This window comes from Pundamilia nyererei, unplaced genomic scaffold (assembly GCF_000239375.1).
Source record: "Pundamilia nyererei isolate P.nyererei 1_Seehausen unplaced genomic scaffold, PunNye1.0 scaffold00379, whole genome shotgun sequence".
NCBI lineage: Eukaryota > Metazoa > Chordata > Actinopteri > Cichliformes > Cichlidae > Pundamilia > Pundamilia nyererei.
The window spans coordinates 202635-222035 of record NW_005187780.1 but is presented as its reverse complement, the minus strand read 5'-3'; the positions used below and the strand labels follow the sequence as shown (position 1 = coordinate 222035).

The following is a 19401-nucleotide window of genomic DNA, read 5'->3' as shown; positions in this document are numbered from 1 at the left end:
GACTCCAGTTTCTGTCAGGGCTCTCTGACAGATTTCACCGTCCTCAAAGAACACAGCTGCTCCCCATCACAGTTTCCCACTTCCTGCACAGTGACATGTGTTTCCTGAATCTCGTGCACGGTTTCTAAATGGTCCAAAACATGTTTAGAAGACTGATTCTAAGCAGGCGTCTGTGGACGGGATGGCTGCAGGTTCGATCCCTGTCTCGTTCCTCAGACTGTGACTGTGAGCTAGAGAGCAGCTCGGTGTAGACAAAGCCCCTGTGGATGAGTCCATGTCTCATTCCCTCCAAGCCTGATGACAGGAAGAGCTCCTCCTTATGGTGTGTCCGTGGACAGGACGTTAACGACTGCTGTTGCTGGTAGCGTGACAGTGATGTGGTTGTTGTACTGCTGGCTGGAGAACAGAGAACATCTACAGACATCACCTTTCACTGACTCATGCTCTGTTTGCTCAGCTGTTTCACGTGTGCAGAACTCAGGTGTGCGTCTGAGCGCGCTCTGTACAGATCTGGACCCACGCTGATGCCGAGCAGGCTCAGAAACGCTCGACTCTCCGTTCTCCTCACCCAGCCTTTGTCCCCCTGCGCGCACACACACAGGTAAGGTAACACCCCTGCTGGGCAGTGAACACCTGACAGGAGCTTTTCCTTCAGCGCTGTTTCCGGCTGTGGCCGTCCGGTGAAGGGCGCAGTGCTCTGCAGCGATCTGCTGAAGCGCGTGTCCTCGGATGCTGAGCTGGGCTCGGCTGCTAGATCTTTTCCTGCGGAGGAAGAAGAAGGGACGGCATCTGATCCGAGCATCACGGTGCAGCTGCTGTCTCCGAGGACAGGTACCAGCTGGTTTGTGGTGGTTACCTGTCCGTCCCGCACGTCTCAGGGTCGCGTTCAGCGCTCAAACAATTGCTGTTTGAAGCTCTCGCAGTCTGCTCACACTGCTCCCTGATCCCTGCAGGGAAGCTGGATTTCTGATGTGACCAGAGCTCAGTGCGGTGCTCTGACTAACACCGGCATGTTCCTGTGTTCGTCTAATGGGAAATACATTAAACTTCTTCCAGGTTTTTACACGATTTGCAGCGTTGGTGTGGCAGGGATGCTGTGTGGATACTTTATTCCCAAAGTGTTGATGAAAACAGGATATTTCGTCACAGTATTCCTGAATAAAGTGTTTCCAGTTGCTTCAACAGCTAGAGGAGGAGTTCTCCGTGTCGTGTTTATTTTGTGCTGACTTTTCTCTCCTCGGATCCCTGCAGGTCGTCAGAAAGAGACTCCGCCTTCCTCACGCCCACTCTGACGAAGGAGGCGACCTGTCTGTCCACACCCCTCCTCCCCATCCTCTCCTCCACCCCTGCACCTCCTCCCGCTGCTGCCGCTTCACGGTCCAGCTATGGCACTCACGCAGGAGACTCCGCCTCCCACAGTGGCGTCAGCATCAGGAAGCGGCGGCGTCTCGCTGCCAGTCCTGGAGGACTCCACTGGACCTCTTCAGGTAACAACAGCCAGTGTGTGTGTGTGTGTGTGAGAAACTCATTCCTGCCTGGAGTAAACATGCTCCTCTGAACGTCTACATGGACACAGACAGTGAGATTAGGTCAAAGGTCAGATCTGACTCGTCTGACTTTCTAAGAGGGCATTAAACTGAAGCATCGTTGCCTAGGTAACGTTCTAATCAGCAGTATGCTTTAACATTTAAAGCTAAGAAGAGATTGATCAGGTAGCGTTTGGGACGAGATCAGAAACGAGTCCATCAGAGGGGCAGCTCATGTGCACAGAAGGAGGGGGTGGAGGATGAAGGTGGAGCCACCAGGCAGGAGGAGGAGAGGAAGAGCTCAGAGGAGGATACTGGTATAGGAGGAGGCTGAAAGAAGGAGTGGGTCTCTGGTCGCGGCATGGCTGTCCGTCACTTCCTGTGTAGACGTGCTTTATGACATCGCCAACCCCAGAAGCTTTTAATTGGCCAAAATATAAAGTAGCTAATTGCAGGCAGCTCAACAGGGCTGAAACACCTGGGTAACAACAAACAGGTGAGACCAGCCAGTGAGGACGAGACGGGGGAAGTAAACACATCACGACACAAATGACTACCAAAATAAAACAGGAAGTGAGAAGTAATAAGAAAATGAGGAAGTGCAGACGTGTTAATAAACATCGAGGGGAAAAACTCGACTTTAATACAAAATCGAGACTAAAAAAGTACACGAAGAAGAAAATGAGCCAAGTATGTAAACAGTGAGTCAAACAGGAAGTTGTTTATGGGTGAAATCAGCAGTGAGACGTCTGTGTTGGCGCTGACGGAGGCTGACGGAGGCTGAGCCCCTCTGCCCTGTGGTCATCGTCGAGCAGCCACATCAGGAGTCTGTGTCTTGTTTCTCCCACACCCACAGAGACAGGTCTGTCGTGGGTGGAAGTTGTAGCTGCCGGCAGACTGGACGTGGGGTTGGAGGGGAGCTGTGGGCGTGCCGTCGAGTCAGGAATGTCTCTAATGGCTCCGAGCGGCGGTTTTGTTTACCGGGCTCCACTTCCTGTGTGTTGCTCTGCTCTCTTTAGCTCCACCCTTCTGGAGAATGATAACGAGCTTCCTGTTGAGCAGATTACGGCACAGCATCCATCAGGTGTTTGATCTCTGGCGCGCTTTCCTCAGACTGCAGGGTTAAGCTGCTTCTCGGCTTCACGTCGCAGGTTTTCCGTCTTTTCTGATCTGTCCTGCTGATTCCTCGCACTCAGTTATTCCACGCCCACCCAGGCTGCGGCGCCTCGTTTGGATAAAAACTTCAGTGTGAGATAAACATGGTGTCCGAGGTGGTGTAGCTGCTGCTGGTTCTGGGTGGAGTTAATGAGCTGATGCAGAGATAAAGCCTGAGGTGGAGGTGGTTCGTTAGAGTTTCACAGCGGTCCACGAAGGGGCGTGGCTAAATCTCTGAACCAGTTTTACCATCAGTGACACCACAGCTGTGCTTTAGGACTCCGCCCCATCTCCTGTTCTTAGGTGTTCATCTTTTATGTATGTAACTTTGTAATTTTAACATGTTGTCGCCTCTTGGCCAGGACTCCCTTGAAAAAGAGGTTTTTAATCTCAATGGGACCTTTCCTGGTAAAATAAAGGTTAATAAATAATAAATAAATAAAGGGCAAAGGTTACTGGCTTTTTTACACCGACCTGCTTCACAAACAGGAAGTCCTGAGCTGGTTATCCTTTATCCTGATATCCTGTTTACAGCGCCCCCCAGAGGCTCAGTGAGCAGACCAGCTGCTTCTTAAAATCAGGTAAACCCTGAAACTCCCAGGTGACCTCAGTGAAGGAACCTTCAAAATAAGATGTTCAGAGAAAAAATGCAACACCAACAAACGTTTGAGACAAAAGTTTTCCAGCAAAAAATCTTTGATTTGAAGCAGAAATGAGAGAACAGGATCCTCAGAGCCTCCATCCTGAAACAGGAAGCTGAGGATGTTGCAGATCTTTGCCGTCCTTCAGCACACCTGAGACACATAGGAGGAAGTGAAAACACAGATTGTCTCCTCATGGTCAAAATCAATCTTTATTAAGACCCGCACAGAAAGAGCGACAGCAGCTCGTGGCCGCTGTAAACATTAAAAGATGACACAAGCAGGAGCGGCTCGTGTTACTGACTCTGGGAAGCAAACTTCAACAGGAAGTTGCAGTGAGTGTCTCACTTTTATGGGCTCAAAATGTGGTCATAAATATTTTGTACTTGTAAAACAGATTTGTATGTGTAAAAAAGATTTGTGTGTGGACTTAGCCCAAAAAACCCCTGCAAGTTACAACTACGAATTTTGACCCTATTTTTCTTCCTTTAAGCTGATTGGTGAATGTCATGTCAATCACAAATTAAACAATCCAATCAGAGAACAGATGGGTTTGGTTGTCGGAGGAGCCCTTTTTTTGAACTGCAGGTCCTTGAAGGGTAATCGCTATATAAATATCCGATAGCAGCTAGGTCCCCTAACTTTCAGTAGCTGTTGAAAGGATAAAGTTGTGGTATATCAGTGGTTAGAAATAACATTATTACTTTAGGATTAGTTTAACACAAAGTCAGGGCTGACCCGGGACCATTGCTGTGAGTCACAGTGCGCAGCATAAAGGTCCTTTCACATCGGACGCAGGATGTGCTGCTAATGCTAACTGCTAACTAAAAGCAAAGGATCCAGAATGTGTTGCAGGCTGCTGGGCTCTGTGGGTTTTTGCAGCAGCTCTACCTGTAGTAGATGCACCTGCTCCTTGTCGTTTCTATCTCTGACTTTATGTGAACTACAAGAGTTTGTTTTTTTGCTAGTTCTTCAAATGTTCAATAAAAACATGTATGCTCATAACGAAGAAAGCTTTGTTTTTTTCTTCTTTCTTTTTTCTTCTTTTGTGTCCCGTTTGGATCTTTAGCATCAGAATTGTTGTCTTAAGGCCAAGAAAGATGCCAAGTGGATTTATTTTACCAAGTGGATCATCATGGCCTTGCCATATTGGTCCATTTGATTGACCTTTATTATAATTATGAATTTATTTTATTTTCAGTTGCTACAAACGGGACAGACATGACTGGGGGATAGGACAGGGAGAAAGAATGAAAGAAAGAGAGGGAGAGAGAGAAAACCAAAGGGGAGAAGAGACGGTGAGAAGGGGGGGAAGAAAGAAAAACAACAACAAACAAACACCTGGGTCACCTGTATGGAGAAAAAAACAGAAGAGAAAGCAAACAACAAAGAGCAACATAATAAAAAAACGGCACCATCACAATAAACTAGCTAGCAGTAGATATCAGTAGATACTAAATAATAAACGATATTGTGCAGCACGCAAGATAGACAGCGCACAATGTGCTTTGAGGCAGCAGCCAAGAAAGCTGTAGTCCGCGTCTGTGAATACCCGTGTGTACACCTGTGTGCATACCTGTGTGGATCAGCATGCTTGTATTCCAAAGGTTTCTCCATGTAACGATCTGCTAGGGAGTGTGGGGGCCACAGCCCCATCCACCAGGGTATGAAGCAGGTATGGAGGAGATCAAAACTCCAGAAGAAAGCTTTGTAATGAAGACTGTCATTTCCAAAACACTGCCCCCCCCGCGTCCGCAGCGCTGGTGAAAAGGCTGTGGAAGTCCCTGTATTAAACACGTAGACCTGTGACACAAAAATCACCAAACTCGGACGACCACAGACTGTTTTCCTTCGTGGTGATGAAGGAAAACGCTGGGTTGGCATGTAAAAGGGCATTTATTCCCTTCAAAGACCTGCAGTTCAAAAAAGTGGCCCTCCGACAGCCAAACCCATCTGTTCTCTGATTGGATTGTTTCATTTGTGATTGACATGACATTCACCAATCAGATGAAAGGAAGAAAAATAGGGTCAAAATTCGTAGTTGTAACTTGCAGGGGTTTTTTGGACTTCCTGCAGTCTGTGTCTGGGTGTAGGTGTGCTGTGTGTCCAGCAGAGGGAGCTGTGAGTCCAGCTGAGTGAGGAAGGGCACCTGTGCTGATCAGCTGAGCTTCACACAGACTTTATTCATAAATGATTCAAAGTGTGTCGTGAGCGCTGTGCTTTCATGTTTCCTGTCTTCAGGATCATCCACACACCTGCGTGCTTCCACGCCCACATTCTTCCTTATAAGGAGAGTTTACCTCCTGGATGGTGGAAGATGGTGAAGCTGTTCTACAGTCACACAGTCATGATGAAGGAGCAGGTGACCGCTCTGTGCAGGTGACCGCCCTCACACGGAGCAGCAGCGAGCACCCTGTGAGGCGGTGCACGGCGAGAGGGATGGCCTTTGGTGGCCACTCGCCATCACTGTGACCAGCGCGTGTTGCCTTCACTATTTGATGGTTTGTGGGACTTTCTGTGTGGCGCTCGCAGGGCCGGTTCGCTTCGTTGTTGTTGTTCGTCTGATGTCCTGCGCCCACAGTGAGTTTGTGGTCAGGACGGCGTCTTGGCGTGGTGGCATGGCGATGACACAGAGCTGAGGACGCAGAATAAGCCTTCAAACCTTCCTCCCGTTCATGAACCAGGCGGATTCAAACCTCTCCTGGTGAATGAAATCGATTGGCTGCACTCGGTGTTCGTCTGTGAGCGCTCGCAGGCAAGCTGAATGGATTTCCTCCTCATCAAACATTTATCGTGCTGCCTGGTTTGGTGCCTTACCTCCAGCGTTAACCTGACCCTCAGGAACACGGCCCACGGCGAGGCTCACGTTTCATCGCACGCACCTGTGGAAGCAAACAGGCTGGAGCACGATGTCCTCAAACACGCGCCCCTCCGTCTGCGGTCGTGTTTTTGAGCACCAGGAAACGCAAAGCAATAACTCAGAGTAAACTGCAGCTGAAATACATAAAGTCTGATTTATTTATTCAAAGAAATCAACTTCAGGTAAAAAGTAACTGGATAATACCAGTCATGTTTCACGTTTCACTTAGTTAGCTGTAACGTTTCACAGGAAGTGATGTAACAAAGCTCCACGGAGAGTTTACATCTGAGAAAATGAAAGTGGGCACGTAGCGGTGTCAGCTTTGGTCTGTGCTGCAAGCCGCCTTGTCACCCACCTCCTCCTCTTTTCTCTCGTGCTGATGTTCAGCCAGATGTTGATTATAAAGTTTGAGTGTGTGAACGGCTGCTGATGAAATTATCCACGTTCTCATAACGACGTGTGTGTGCAGCTGTGTGGACACGCAGCTGTGGATCTGCACGTGCTCAGTGAGCGCCGTTTTGTCTCTGGTTAAAAAGGTTGACGTGGAGATTTGAATGTGAGCCACAAGCTGCCGACGCCCTCGGCCTCCTCATGTAGTTTTAATGCAGCAGCTCAGGTGGTCAGCTTACACCTGACCCACTCTCACACACACACACACACACACACACTGTGGGTGAGTGGGAACACGACGCCGCCCCCCTGACGCAGCAGGGCTCTGGTTTCTCTGCAGGCTCTGTTCAGCGGGACTTCTGGTCACCTGATCCGTCCCCGGGGTCGAGGAGGAGTGGAGGAGGAGGAGCAGGTGCGAGGAGTCTTCCCCTGGGGGAGGCGGCCCGAGTTTCCCTGCCGTGGGCCACAGACCGAACGCTGCTGAGAAAGACGATTTCGGTGGACGACCGTCTGCTGCAGCCGGTGGGCGGCGAGCAGCGACACCTGAGGCTGCTGAGCCGGCTGGAGAGAGGCCGGAAGAAACTCCGCAGCATCCACGTAAGTCTGGAGTTCCTCTTATCTGATTACGTTTACTAAAGCTGACCTCTGACCCCAGCTTCCATCATCAGAACAGGACAGGAGGCGCTTTCACACCTTCTCCCAGGTGCTGTTTGTGGGAAACGCAGCTGACTGTTTCCCGATGAACAGCTTTTATCTTTGTAGCTGCTCTCGTGGTCGCCGCTGTGCTCGGAGCGTTTGTGTGTTTTTGTTGTGTGTCAGACTCTCAGCGGCGCCGCCTCGACCAGCCTCGTGCCGCGGTGAGTCAGCGTGCCTCACGTTTGACGCAGCTTCAACAGGGAAACCTTTGCCAGCAGTGAGAAAAACCGCGACGCTTCGCTGTCCCCGCCCACTGTGTCCACCTCGGACACAGTGGGCGGTAGGTCAGAGGTCACGAGCGTGGCTATGGCGTCTGTTTTGGTCACCTCCAGCAGCTCTAATTAGTCAGACGGTGGGAGGGAGCGGATTTTCCCACCGCTGCTGTGATGTCACAGGAAAGAGGAAGATGGATTGGTTGCTTTGTAAAAGACTGGGCGGGCTTTAGAGGAGTGGGTCATTGTTGCATCGATGACGGAGGACATGCCGATCCGCCCGAGCAGAGGTGCGATCGATACTGACGTCAGGATCGTTCAGTCAGGATGAGTTTATGATGCGAAGACAAAAGAAAGACGAGGAGAGAAAACGTGAAACACAGGACCAGTCTATTTCCTGGACATAGCAGCGATGCTTCGCACTCTGGAGCCTCTGGTGGGCGTTAGAGGAACTGCAGGAGAAACATCATGAGCTGAAATCATGAAACACACACATCAGGAAACAAGAGGAAAAGGATCCGCCTCCATCATCGTCACCATCATCAGCGTGAGCGTCCAGACTCGCTCTGGGAGCCGCGCTGGGGATGGATCCATTGATAGATCATTTTGAGCTTTTCTTTAATCTCAGGACTAATTCTGATGTTAGGTCGGTTTCGTCACCTCAGTGTGGCCTAAACAGCCTTAAAGGCAGAAACATAAAGCTGTCCTTGTGTTTGAGCTTCAGCTGACGAGGTTTGTTACTCCGTCGCTGAAACGCTGTCCTGCATTCGTCTCCGCTCGCTCTCTCTTTTTCTCTCTCAGCCAACAAACTGTTTCGTGTTTTTGTCCAATCAGCAGCCTGATTAGTGATAACTCTGACTGACGGAGCGATGTCTCGCTGTGAGCGGAGCAGCTGGCGGTTCCTCCTCCGTCCGCTCCGTCGTGTCTGCGTCAGCGTCCGGCTGACGGCACAGAAACATCCCGGTGACTCAGCAGCGCTCCCGTCATAAACCCGGGGAAACGGCGCCTTTGTTTGCGCGCGGGGCGGGGACGCCTCCCCACCTCCACCTGCACCATAAACACATCCCGCTCCAGCGTTCAGCCGTTAAACGGCAGCTTTCTGGGAATCGTGACCCCGACAGCGCGACGCTGTGATGTCACACCGAAGTCTGTTTGTTCCGGCTCAGCGGCTTTTACAGGAACACCGCGTTACTTTAAAACTTAGAACATTTTCTAGAGAAAATCAAAGATTCTGACATTAAATCAGAGTTTCAGGTAAAAAAAGACTAAAAGGCAAAATTTTAGAAAGCACAAACTAAAAAAGTCAAAATGGTTATTTAAAAATCAAGTTGAAATTCTTAATTTATAAAAACATTGAAAAATTAATTTCAGTTGGTTTTGTTTTAGTCCCAGTTTTGATAAAAATGTATAATTATTAACATTAAAACAGAATAATTTGACTCAAAATTTAAATAACTGAATTCTCATGTAACACAAACTCATCACGGGCTGCGATGAGCTTCCATACATCCGTGTTTCCTGCCTCTGTGTGAGCTTCATGTCACGTTCTGTTTTAACCATCAGTAGTAACAGGCCTCTCCTCCTGAGCACCAGCAGGGGGCGCCCTCCTCATCCGCTGGGCCTGTTTAATGTGACTGCAGCTGCTGCAGGAAGCGATGATTCACCCTGCTGAGTACGCAGGGCAGGTACTCAGACCCCCCATCGTACCTGAGCCCCAGGAGGAAGATTTCCCAGACGAGCCATCTAAATCCTGAGTTTTAGCGACACCTAATTCGTCGACTCTCATTCCAGGTCCCCGCCCCTCAGACCAGTTAATGAACACCTGCCTGCTCTAAACTCCTCCCCCTGCTTCCTGCTCCTTCATGACTCTAACATGAACATCATCAGGAAACAGTTCAGCTGGCTCGTTTCCTCTCAGACTTCAGAGGAGTCGCCCCCTGCTGGGCGTTAGAGGGAGCACAGGTTGAAGGTACTCGCTGTGCCTCGGTTTTTCTTCTTGGTTATGTTAAACAGTGTGGATGATGTCACAGCAGACAGCCCCGTTTACTGTCACTGAACAATCGTGATGATGTCGGGCGAGCTCGGTGGAGTTTGGTGATCCTTCAGCTGTGAGTTACTTTTTAAAAACTCATTATTTGTTACCTGTGAAACTGAATAAATGACACAAATGATTGAACTGGTGGATGTTTTGGGGTAAAGAGCGGCGGATTGGAGCAGCATCTGCTGGTCGCTGCACGCAGCAGGCTGTGGTCAGCTGATCCAAGGTAAAACAGTGATGGACGACCCTCATTCGCGGAGAGATTTCCTGTGTATGGATTCATTTATCTGATTGTTTTGAGTGAGCAACCGCCAAGTTTAAACCAAGCCAATCAGCAGAGGGTTGGTGCTTTTGCCCCACTGTAGGGAACTTTTAGGGAACAGTAACTTCATTAAAGTGTTTGCAGGACTTTTATTTGTGTGACACGTTCAGTCAGCAGCAGCGCGTTCGGCATCCTCGACTCTGCGATGGGGTGATGTGGGCTGAGGCGTGCACACAGGCGGGCTCTGTGCACGCCTCCTGTTTACTCTGACATTTTTCTGTGGCCCGCTCGGCGTCTTTGTACACAAACACTCACACAGTGCTGTATTGAGCGTCCGTGCTCCCGCGGGACTAATCATATCAGCTGCTGCTCCGCTCCAAATCCTCCATGAATCACCTACCGCAAAATCGTAGCTCCATAAATTCAGCCTGACGTCTTATTACTGCTGATCCTTAAACAAACAGGCTGCGGAGCGCTGGAGTGCTGCCTTCCCCTCATGACAGCGCCGCATTAACCCGCTGCATGCTGAGGCTGCGCGCAAACCACAGCTTCACTCCTCACCATTAATGTAACCACATCCCCCAGTACACCTCCCAGTACGTGTACACCTGTGGTGATGATGATGAGGGTCCAGAGAAATGCTCTGCAGTCGTCAGGCATGACCCAAAACATTAAAGTCGATGAGACCTTGGCTCTGTGACGCTCCGACTTCAAACATAAGAAGAAGAAATTCAAATTATTTATAAACCAAATCACAGCAGTCGCCTCGAAGTGCTTTATGTCGTAAGGTCGACCCTACAATACTACATACAACAATCATATGACCCCCTATGAGCAGCACTTTGGCGACAGTGGGAAGGAAAAACTCCCTTTTAACAGGAAGAAACCTCCAGCAGAACCAGGCTCAGAGAGGGGCGGGGCCATCTGCGATTGGTTGGGGTGAGAGAAGGAAGACAGGATAAGCAGGTATGATTCAGTGCAGAGAGGTCTATTAACACATAGGAAGTGAAGAAGAAGCACCCAGTGCATCATGGGAATCCCCCAGCAGTTTTCTTCTGATCAGCTGATTGAGCTCATGACGTCACCTCGGCGGCGCTCTGTGGCGAGACAGTTCACACATTTAAAGATTTACTTTTGTGGAAAACCTCAGAGGTTCATGGATGTAGTGAAGGACGTGCAGAGGGCTGCTGGGACAGGAGGAGGTGGAGCAGATGGTCCAGTGTGGCGCCCCCTAAAGGAAGCAGCTAGAAGACGAAGAAAAGGATTCTGCAATTGTTTACAGTCTAAATACATTAATTAATAACAGTTTAATTACAGTGTAGTTATTCATTCACTTGTACCTTTAAACTTTGCACCTTTACATTGTAACAAAGTGTAAACATAAATGTTGCTGTGTGGTTACATCGTGACTGACGTACACCGGTGCAATTAACACTATAAACAACACGTATTATAATGTAATATGATCAAATGTAGTTTAATTAAAAATGTAATAAATAGGTATTTTTTAAATATAGCATAGTTACAGTTATAAATACTTTTAAGTATAAAGTTTAATAATTACTAACATACTGAAAAAATTATCTTCAAGTATAATTATTTTAATTACATTGCAGTGTGTTAGTATCTGCTATATGTGTAATAAATCCATTCAGGTCATGTTACACAGTGTGATGAAGTACAATAGTGTAGTTACATTAGTGTTGTGGAATTACATTTCAAGCATAAAAAAATCAGGTTGGAAGAGGTCAAAGGTCGTCCTGAGAGGCCTCACTGCTCGCTGTGGCATCCGTGTCTCGTGTTGGACACAGAACATGTCACAACATTAAAGTAAAAGTGGACTTCATGACACGTTCCTCACTGTTTGCTGGGAGTGGGACAGCGTGCAGGCAGCGCACAGTGGGAGGTCGTGCTGGTGGTGGTAGATAGTTTTGATGATTGTTCACTAACTTTGGATCAATGACCTCACAGCTCACGCTGCTGAACTCTGACCTTTCTTCACACTGGCTGTGGTGGAGCTCATAAAGTTTAATGTGGGGTCTGATGGCGCCGCCTCTCTGTGAGCAGCAGCTTGCGGCTGAATCTCACCTGATTGCCGGACCGCCGTGCTGCATGACATCTGTGACCACGGCAGTCAGCCTGTCAGTCACCCAGCGGGTGGGCCCTGCCAGGAGGGGGGCCTCAGCCTCCCCCGTCTGCGGGCTCCCCGCCCGGCCATGAATGCCGGCATTGGAGGGCTAATTAGCCCGAGGAGAGGCCAACAGGCCGGCTACACAGAAAGCCTTGTTCACATTAGAAAAGAGAAGCAGGAGCGGGAGGGGCTCGGCCGTCTGCAGTCAGCGCCGTCCACCCGCCGCGTGGCGAGCGTACAGGAGAACAGGAGGTTAGTTCAAATTAGCGGTGACGCTTAACAGGCAGGCTGAGTCAGTGAGGTCCCTTCAGGTCTGATCACTGCAGATCGAGCTGGGTATCGATACAGATGTTCAGCATCAGCCCAGAGTGGCTCTCCTCCTGCGCTTACACTCAGAGTGAGGTAGATGAGGCCTCACAGCTGATAAAGTACTGTAAAGATAAAAGCATGTGAGCATTATCAGTGACAGATGCCAGCAGCTCTTTTTGTCTGCTGAAGTCAAACTCTCCAAGAAGCAGACTCAGCTGTTTTTAAGACTGTTTCTATCATGCAGCAAAAAAACAGACTGCAGCTAAAAGATAGCCTTCATGATGTCATCCACTCCACTGCCTATAATGCAGGCTGACTGCTGCTCCCTGGTGGACGTTAGCGGAACTCCTGAAACACGCCCTCTGCAGGCAGAGATGGTAAATGGCCTGTATTTATATAGCGCTTTACTAGTCCCTAAGGACCCCAAAGCGCTTTACACATCCAGCCATCCACCCATTCACACACACATTCACACACTGGTGATGGCAGCTACATTGTAGCCACAGCCACCCTGGGGCGCACTGACAGAGGCGAGGCTGCCGGACACTGGCGCCACCGGGCCCTCTGACCACCACCAGTAGGCAACGGGTGAAGTGTCTTGCCCAAGGACACAATGGCCAAGATTGTCTGACCCAGGGCTCGAACCAGCAACTTTCCGATTACAAGGCGAACTCCCAACTCTTGAGCCACGATCGCCCGACAGAGGGAGCAGAGAGAGCAGCTGCATAACCTTAACCTTTTATTTTCATGTCGCCACTATGAAAAAGAAAGTGTGGCAATTAAAGCACTGCTCCATCTTGTGGTTGAAACTGGTGTTACATGAAAGTTTAGCACAACGTTTTGTCTTTAACACAAACACAGAAGATTTGAGTGTTTTTAAACGGTCCGGTCTCCGTGAAGCTTCATGTTTCTGACGCACTGAGCTGAACAGGAAGACGGACTCTGCTTTCACAGACAGAGAAAAACAAAAGAAGGTAAAATTATAAGTGAACACCAGCAAAAAGGTCAGAGCCGGCTGCATTAATTGAAAGTAAAGTCTGGGCTGCGTCCCTCACCCCCAACTCTTTGCGCTACAACTTCCTGTGACATTAAAGCGCGAACAAAGACGGGCCGGCTGGGCGTGTTGACATTCAGAGAAATACCAGCAGAGTGAAGGAGGAAGTGATGAAGGCTCGAGGTCTGAGACCCTCCGCCTCTTTGTTCTCTGAGCACCTCTGCCAGGATCTGAAGGGCTTTAAAGGCACACACTTGGACAGGAACCTTTCTTCACCTTTCCACAGGGACACCATCACTCTACCCCAGCCAATCAGAGGTCGACTTTGAGAGGCTCTGCTAAACCGTGCTGATGCTTGTAACGACACACCTGACCTCCTCAGAAATCTGATCCTGAAAAAGAACGTATTCATATTGTGCTGCTCTGCACATTAATTAGGTCATCCATGATTATTGATCGTGCAGGTGCACGTGTCCTGAGCTTTGTGTCAATGAGGCCGTCCTCTGACAGGAAGTCCTCACAGGAAATGGGCCGATTCAGAGAAAAGGAGGTGAAGGTGGCCAATTAAACTCAGAGGCCGGTGAAGTCTGTGGCGAACGCCGACAGGAACAAAGAGATGAAGCTGCTGGCCTGCTTTTGTTCAGACTTCAGAGTTGCGCTCGCCGCTGCATCGCCAAAGTCCTACAGCTGACTCGAAACAGCCGGAGTCAGCTCAGACCTCGGGTTTGTTTCGGCGATCACACCGGAAACACTCAGCAAGTCTTTCTTCTGCCTGTGACTCTCAGCGATGACCTCGTCTTACAGGCGGCGAGAACAAAGCCTCCAGGACGCCCTCGTCGAATCGGAGGAAGAGCGTCTGAAGTAATGAGCACCTTTCTGCAGGAACGAGGCGTGCCAAGAAATCACAGACAGTGATGGACGCTTTCAGAGCAGCACTGAACCCGATGAAGGGCGGGTCACGCCCATTACCCCGACACGCCGCTGCCGAGCCGCTCATGGGCGTGAACTCGCTGTCAGGAAATACCTGAAAGAGCTTCAGATGCTGGTTTTTCTCAGAGCTGCTGGTTTCACGAAACACGAAGCAGCTGTTAGTGTGAATATTGAGCGGCCAGGTTTAAGGTTTATTCCTGCAGGTGGGGGTTTAGAGGATGGGTGGGGGTTTAGAGGATGGGTGGGGGTTTAGAGGATGGGTGGGTGTTGGGTTCATGCTGGCACAGAGAAGTGCAGGAACATTAAACACTGTTAAAAGCACCCCCTCTCCAACAGTTCTGCACCGCTGTTCTGTGTAGTTCTGAGGACGGAGCGTCGGTCTGACTGAACTGAGGAGAAAAATACGACTTTCAGCGTGTCGGGGGTGGAGCCCCGCCGGGCGCCGCATTGTTTGAGCATCTTCAGGCCTTCCAGCGTCTCAGAGAGCCGAAGCACTGTGTACAGATAGCAATTTTCCCTCGCAGCGTCCTCTCCGGTCGTCAAGGCAACTGAATACTTTCACCCTGAATCAAACCGACCCCCTCCTCCTCCTCCTCCTGCATCCAGCATCCTTCATGCATGGAAAGACTCAGCAAACACTGTTTATTTCCCCCAGAGGGGAGCAGGCAGGGACTGCTGATGTTTAAACAGGTTTATTAGCAACACCGGTGATTACACAGCAACTCAGAAGCACCTCAGATTTCTTTTATGCTCACGTCTAAGCGCATCTGACGCGACGTGACACGTGACCGAGTGTTTAAAAGTTTTTACAACATCACGAATATAAGAAAGCACCAAAACCTGCAGTTCCTCTGGTGTCCTGCAGAGGCGCTATGCGCTATGCAGCAATAAAGAAATGACTGACGCTGTGGGTCAAACGTTTATGCGTGCTTGACGTATTACCTTCTTTGTTGTGATTACTCAAAAAAGTAATCTATTACACAGAATACACAGAACTTTAAAGTAATGCAGTATGTTACTTCATTACTCCTGAGAAAAGGTCATTTGCTGTACTCGTGAAGTTGCTTTGATGTTACTCTGTAATATAGCTCGAACACGCTGTCTCATAATCACCATTTAATATAAACCTGAGGCTCCACGCCAACACGACTCCCTGACGAGTAGGGATGGGTATCGAAACCCGGTTCTTGTTGAGAACCGGTTCCTACTGTTTCATTTCCTTGGTATTGTTTGCCATTTTTGCAAGCGATTCCCTTATCGATTCCAGTCGCCCCGAATGACGTCACCACGTTGCGGAGCGTCATTTACCTGGCAGGAAACACGGCGCCTAAGCGGCTCAAACGCTCAAAAGTTTGGTTATACTTTACGAGAACAGATGACAACAGGACAACTTGCAATACTTGCAAAGTAGAGATTTCATTTAAGGGAGGAAACACTACGAATATGCAAAAGCATTTGCTCACAAACACGCGATGACCTTAAATGAATGTCGTGTTTTTAATTCGCTCCGGACTCGTGAATCTCAGCCCAGCAGCAGAGGTAACGTTTGCACGTCCTCTCTCGTTAATGCGGCAGGTAAATAGTCAACTAACAGCATATTATGTTAGTGCGATCTGCCTTATTACAAACCTGCCATTACTGTGCATTTAGTGACCATGATGAGACAGAGTCTGGCTCAGATGCTGGCAGTTCTCGCTGCAGTCTGCCGGTAGCGTCTCCTTTCAGGCAGGATAGACGAATGTCACCGAGCAGTGACTCAGTTTGTGGTCAAAGGCTTACAGCCGTTTGCCACAGCAGATGATTTTCAGTGAATGTGTTTAATTGTAGGCAGGGACATTACTGGATATTCTTGTGTAGTTGCTACAGAATAATTTATGTTATACTTTGTTATTGCTACAGGAGAATATTTATTTTATTATTTTACATTTACAATTTTTTTCCTGGGGACCCTGTGACACCCCATTGAAGAGCCGTAGGCTGGATCTCTTAAGATCTCACTGCTGGGTTTGTAAGGCCATGTTACTCCTAAATTTCTATCTTGTTCAAAGAGAAGATATAAAACAAAGTTCTAAGCTAATCGACCTTAGTGTCCTCCTTTTTAAAAAGAATCGATAAAGAATCGAATCGTTAAACAGAATCGAAAATGGAATCGGAATCGTGAAAATCTTATCGATACCCATCCCTACTGATGAGGACACACGTCTCTCAGATCTATGTCTTAGTAACTCAAAGCAAACATGAAAACCAGCACAGAAACTCGATCGTCACGGTGATTCTGCTTTAAAAATTCTGCCTCATCATCTGCTTGTTCCTGTTTTTTAGTTCAGGCTCCGGCCGCGGGGGTCGCCATTCGCTCTGCTCACTCTGGGTTCTTGGCTAGCTTAGCGTTAGCGTGCTGTATGTGCAGGTTGCAAAGAAGCGAAGTGTTAGCAGCACAATGCTCGTGTTTCTGTCCTAGATGCAGCTTGAACTTTACCAAAAATGTGCTTATATGCTCCAGACTGCGTCGCCATTTCCTCTGACACGTGAACTGAAATCAGCTGATTAGCTGATAAGCAGGATCAATAGGCAGACTAACGATTCCCATCCCTGGGCGTGGCCTGTGGCTTCACCAGAACTGGCCCTCTGGTTTGCGGTTGTGCTGTTGGAGCCTCGCGAAGCATTTTAATGACATCATCTGACCAATAATGCCGACCTGGAGGCTTCAAAGCGTGTAGAAACGTTTGAAACGACCTCTGGTGGGTGTGGTAAGTAATGCACCGGTGTTGTCGTCCTGAGTGACCTGGCTAACCTGGCTGCTCCTAACCATGAGAATGGAGCCTCCTGCTTAAGGCTGGGCGATACGTAACATGTTTCCAACCGACATTCGTCAGTCCAACGATCGACGATGGGCACCGACTTTTTGAATTCATACATTTTGTTTGGAGGGAATATTTTAGCTCCTTTTCTTGTTTCAGTATTAATACAACTACTTTTTGGATTATTCATTTATTTATTTATTGCACCAAATCACACAAAAGACTTAACTTTACATTAGAGACTTTTTTTAATGTTGGCTGGAAGATTTTTAGCTTATTTGTTGTTAGGTGGAGTGTGTAACACAGATCAACACGGTTACAGTGGAAACAGAAGCCAGCTCCTCTTCGTTTCCCTCCCTCCATTGTGGTTTGCTATTTAAATAAAATGTCTGTTTCCTCCTCACATCCTCTGCACCGTGTTAGTCCTTTCATATATTCTCTTTGGGAAATCTTCTGTGGATGACTTCCTGGAGTGTTTGAGTCCTCTTACATCTGCACCACCATCACAGTCAGACATGGTGGTGGTGTGATGGTCTGCAGCTGCTTGACCCAAAAATCCCGAAGTTACAGAGGCTCAGGGGCACTGGGGTTATGCAGCAGGACAATAATCAGAAACACAGCAGCAAGCCCACCTCTGATTGGCTCAGAAGACCAAAACAAAGGCTGTGAAGTGGCCGAGAAACCTTAACCTGTTCAGGCTGGACAGCTGACAGGTGGATGGTTTCCCTCGATGAATGACATCATCGTTTAAAAAAACTCTGGTTTTCTCTGAGTTTGATGATCTGAAACATGTCAGTGAGACAAATATGCAGAACAGCAGGAGATCAGGGAGGAGGCGGGTACTTTCTCACAGTTGCACCTGCTTCTGTTTCACCTGAGATCTGTGATGTCGCTGTGGTAAGCGATGAATAAAGTGGAATAAAAAGAGTGAGCGGGGAGAGTGGACGAGTGCTGCAGTGATGAGACGCTGCTGCGTCTGCAGAGGGGAACGCATTAATGCGATTTCCTCTGCAGAAACGTGGCGCTGAAGTGGAATAGAGGTGCTTTAATATGTGTCACTGCTCTGCATGGTCCTGCATAGAAATTGGTCATTTTCTCCTCTGTGTCCTCCGCAGAGCCCGGGAACCTCGGGGAGGTACGACACCAGGAAAAAGTGAGTGCTCTCTGAAATATTCCCAACATCCCGCGTTTGTTTCCTCTTCGCTGCTCGCCTGAATCATTTCCTGTGTAATAAGTCCTAATTTAATAAAACAGGAGGTGCGACCTCCTGAATTCATCCGAGGGATCGAGCTGAGAAACCCGATTATGTCACCGTGCTTATTGCTTTCCACTTTCACTCTCAAAGTTAATAGAAGAGATATTTTAGAGCAAACAGTGTTGCTGTTCCTTGAATTGGGAGCGAGCTCGCAGGTTTGGAGTAACTTTGGAACAACAGCAAATATTCCTCCAGGCTTCTGTCGGTTTAACTCGTCGCCTCAGAGTTTAACTCTGAAGTTAAAGATGTGATAAAACAGAGCCAGAGGGTGCAGGGCGTCGCCATAGCTGCACTCCCTTCATCATCATTGTAGACACAGAAGCTTCCGGGTTGTGGTTTCTGGATCTTCTCTCCAGAGATCTTCTTCATGCATATGATGCTGGCCATTCACACCTCCACCCGAGACCACCAGCTGTGGGTAGTGAGTGCAAAGTCAAGACTGCAGAGGTGGCTTCAAAGGAAGCTCTTCTTCACCTCTGCAGTCAACAAAGAGTTCACCAGTGTGAGCCGGGGGGGGGGGCATGATTGGTGCCCCCACCTGCTGACGGATGCCATGTCAGGAGATGACGTCGAAGGCAGAGGTCAGCCAGATTCAAACCTGGTGTGTGCTTTGTACGGTGGACTCCTGCTGCCACCTCCACAGGTGAGTCGAAACATTAAAAACACCTTTGTTAGGGCTTGTTTCAGCTCAGGTTTGGTGTTCTGCATGTGGTGGTGGAGGTGTGGGTGGTGGAGGTGTGCTTCCCAGTAGGATAATTCGTGCTGATTCATGCGACCTCTCTTTCTCTGCTTGGATGGATTTTTCATGGCCACAGAAGCGCGAGGTCATCAGGACCGAAAAAGCTCAAAGGACCTTCTCTCAAACCACAAATGCCGTTGTTACATCGTCAGATTTAGAACATCTCTGAACTCCAAACAAATACATGTGAAGCTTTCTGTCTGAACACCTTTCACAGCTTTCACTGATACAGGATCTGAGTGTCTTTCTTTCACCGGTGGGTCTCTAACTGAAAGGGACCGTGGACGTGTTGTGATGTGGGCTCGTCTTTCACCGAACCTCTGTGGAGGACACGCGCGATGCATCGTGACGAGAAGAAGAAAAGTCGCATTTCTCTACAGATTTTTGCAAAAGCTGAAACACTGGAATCCCAGCTGCCCACAAACACACCTGTGCAGGAGGAACTGGACCTGCTGACTCTTTTTT

General features: G+C 48.7%; 1 protein-coding gene across 3 annotated transcripts in view; it reads left to right on the top strand.

Moving 5' to 3' along the window:
- Window positions 1–18708, top strand: part of LOC102213640 (putative protein TPRXL) — a 35755-nt gene extending 17047 nt beyond the window's left edge. For all 3 annotated transcript variants that reach the window (XM_005752777.1, XM_005752775.2, XM_005752776.2), the window contains exons 4-6: window positions 1252–1487; window positions 6913–7169; window positions 18058–18708. In XM_005752777.1, coding sequence (XP_005752834.1) covers window positions 1252–1487; window positions 6913–7169; window positions 18058–18099 — 535 coding nt within the window. In that variant the 3' untranslated portion in view covers window positions 18100–18708. The remainder of the gene's footprint in view (window positions 1–1251; window positions 1488–6912; window positions 7170–18057) is intronic.
- The last annotated feature ends 693 nt before the right edge of the window (window positions 18709–19401 follow it).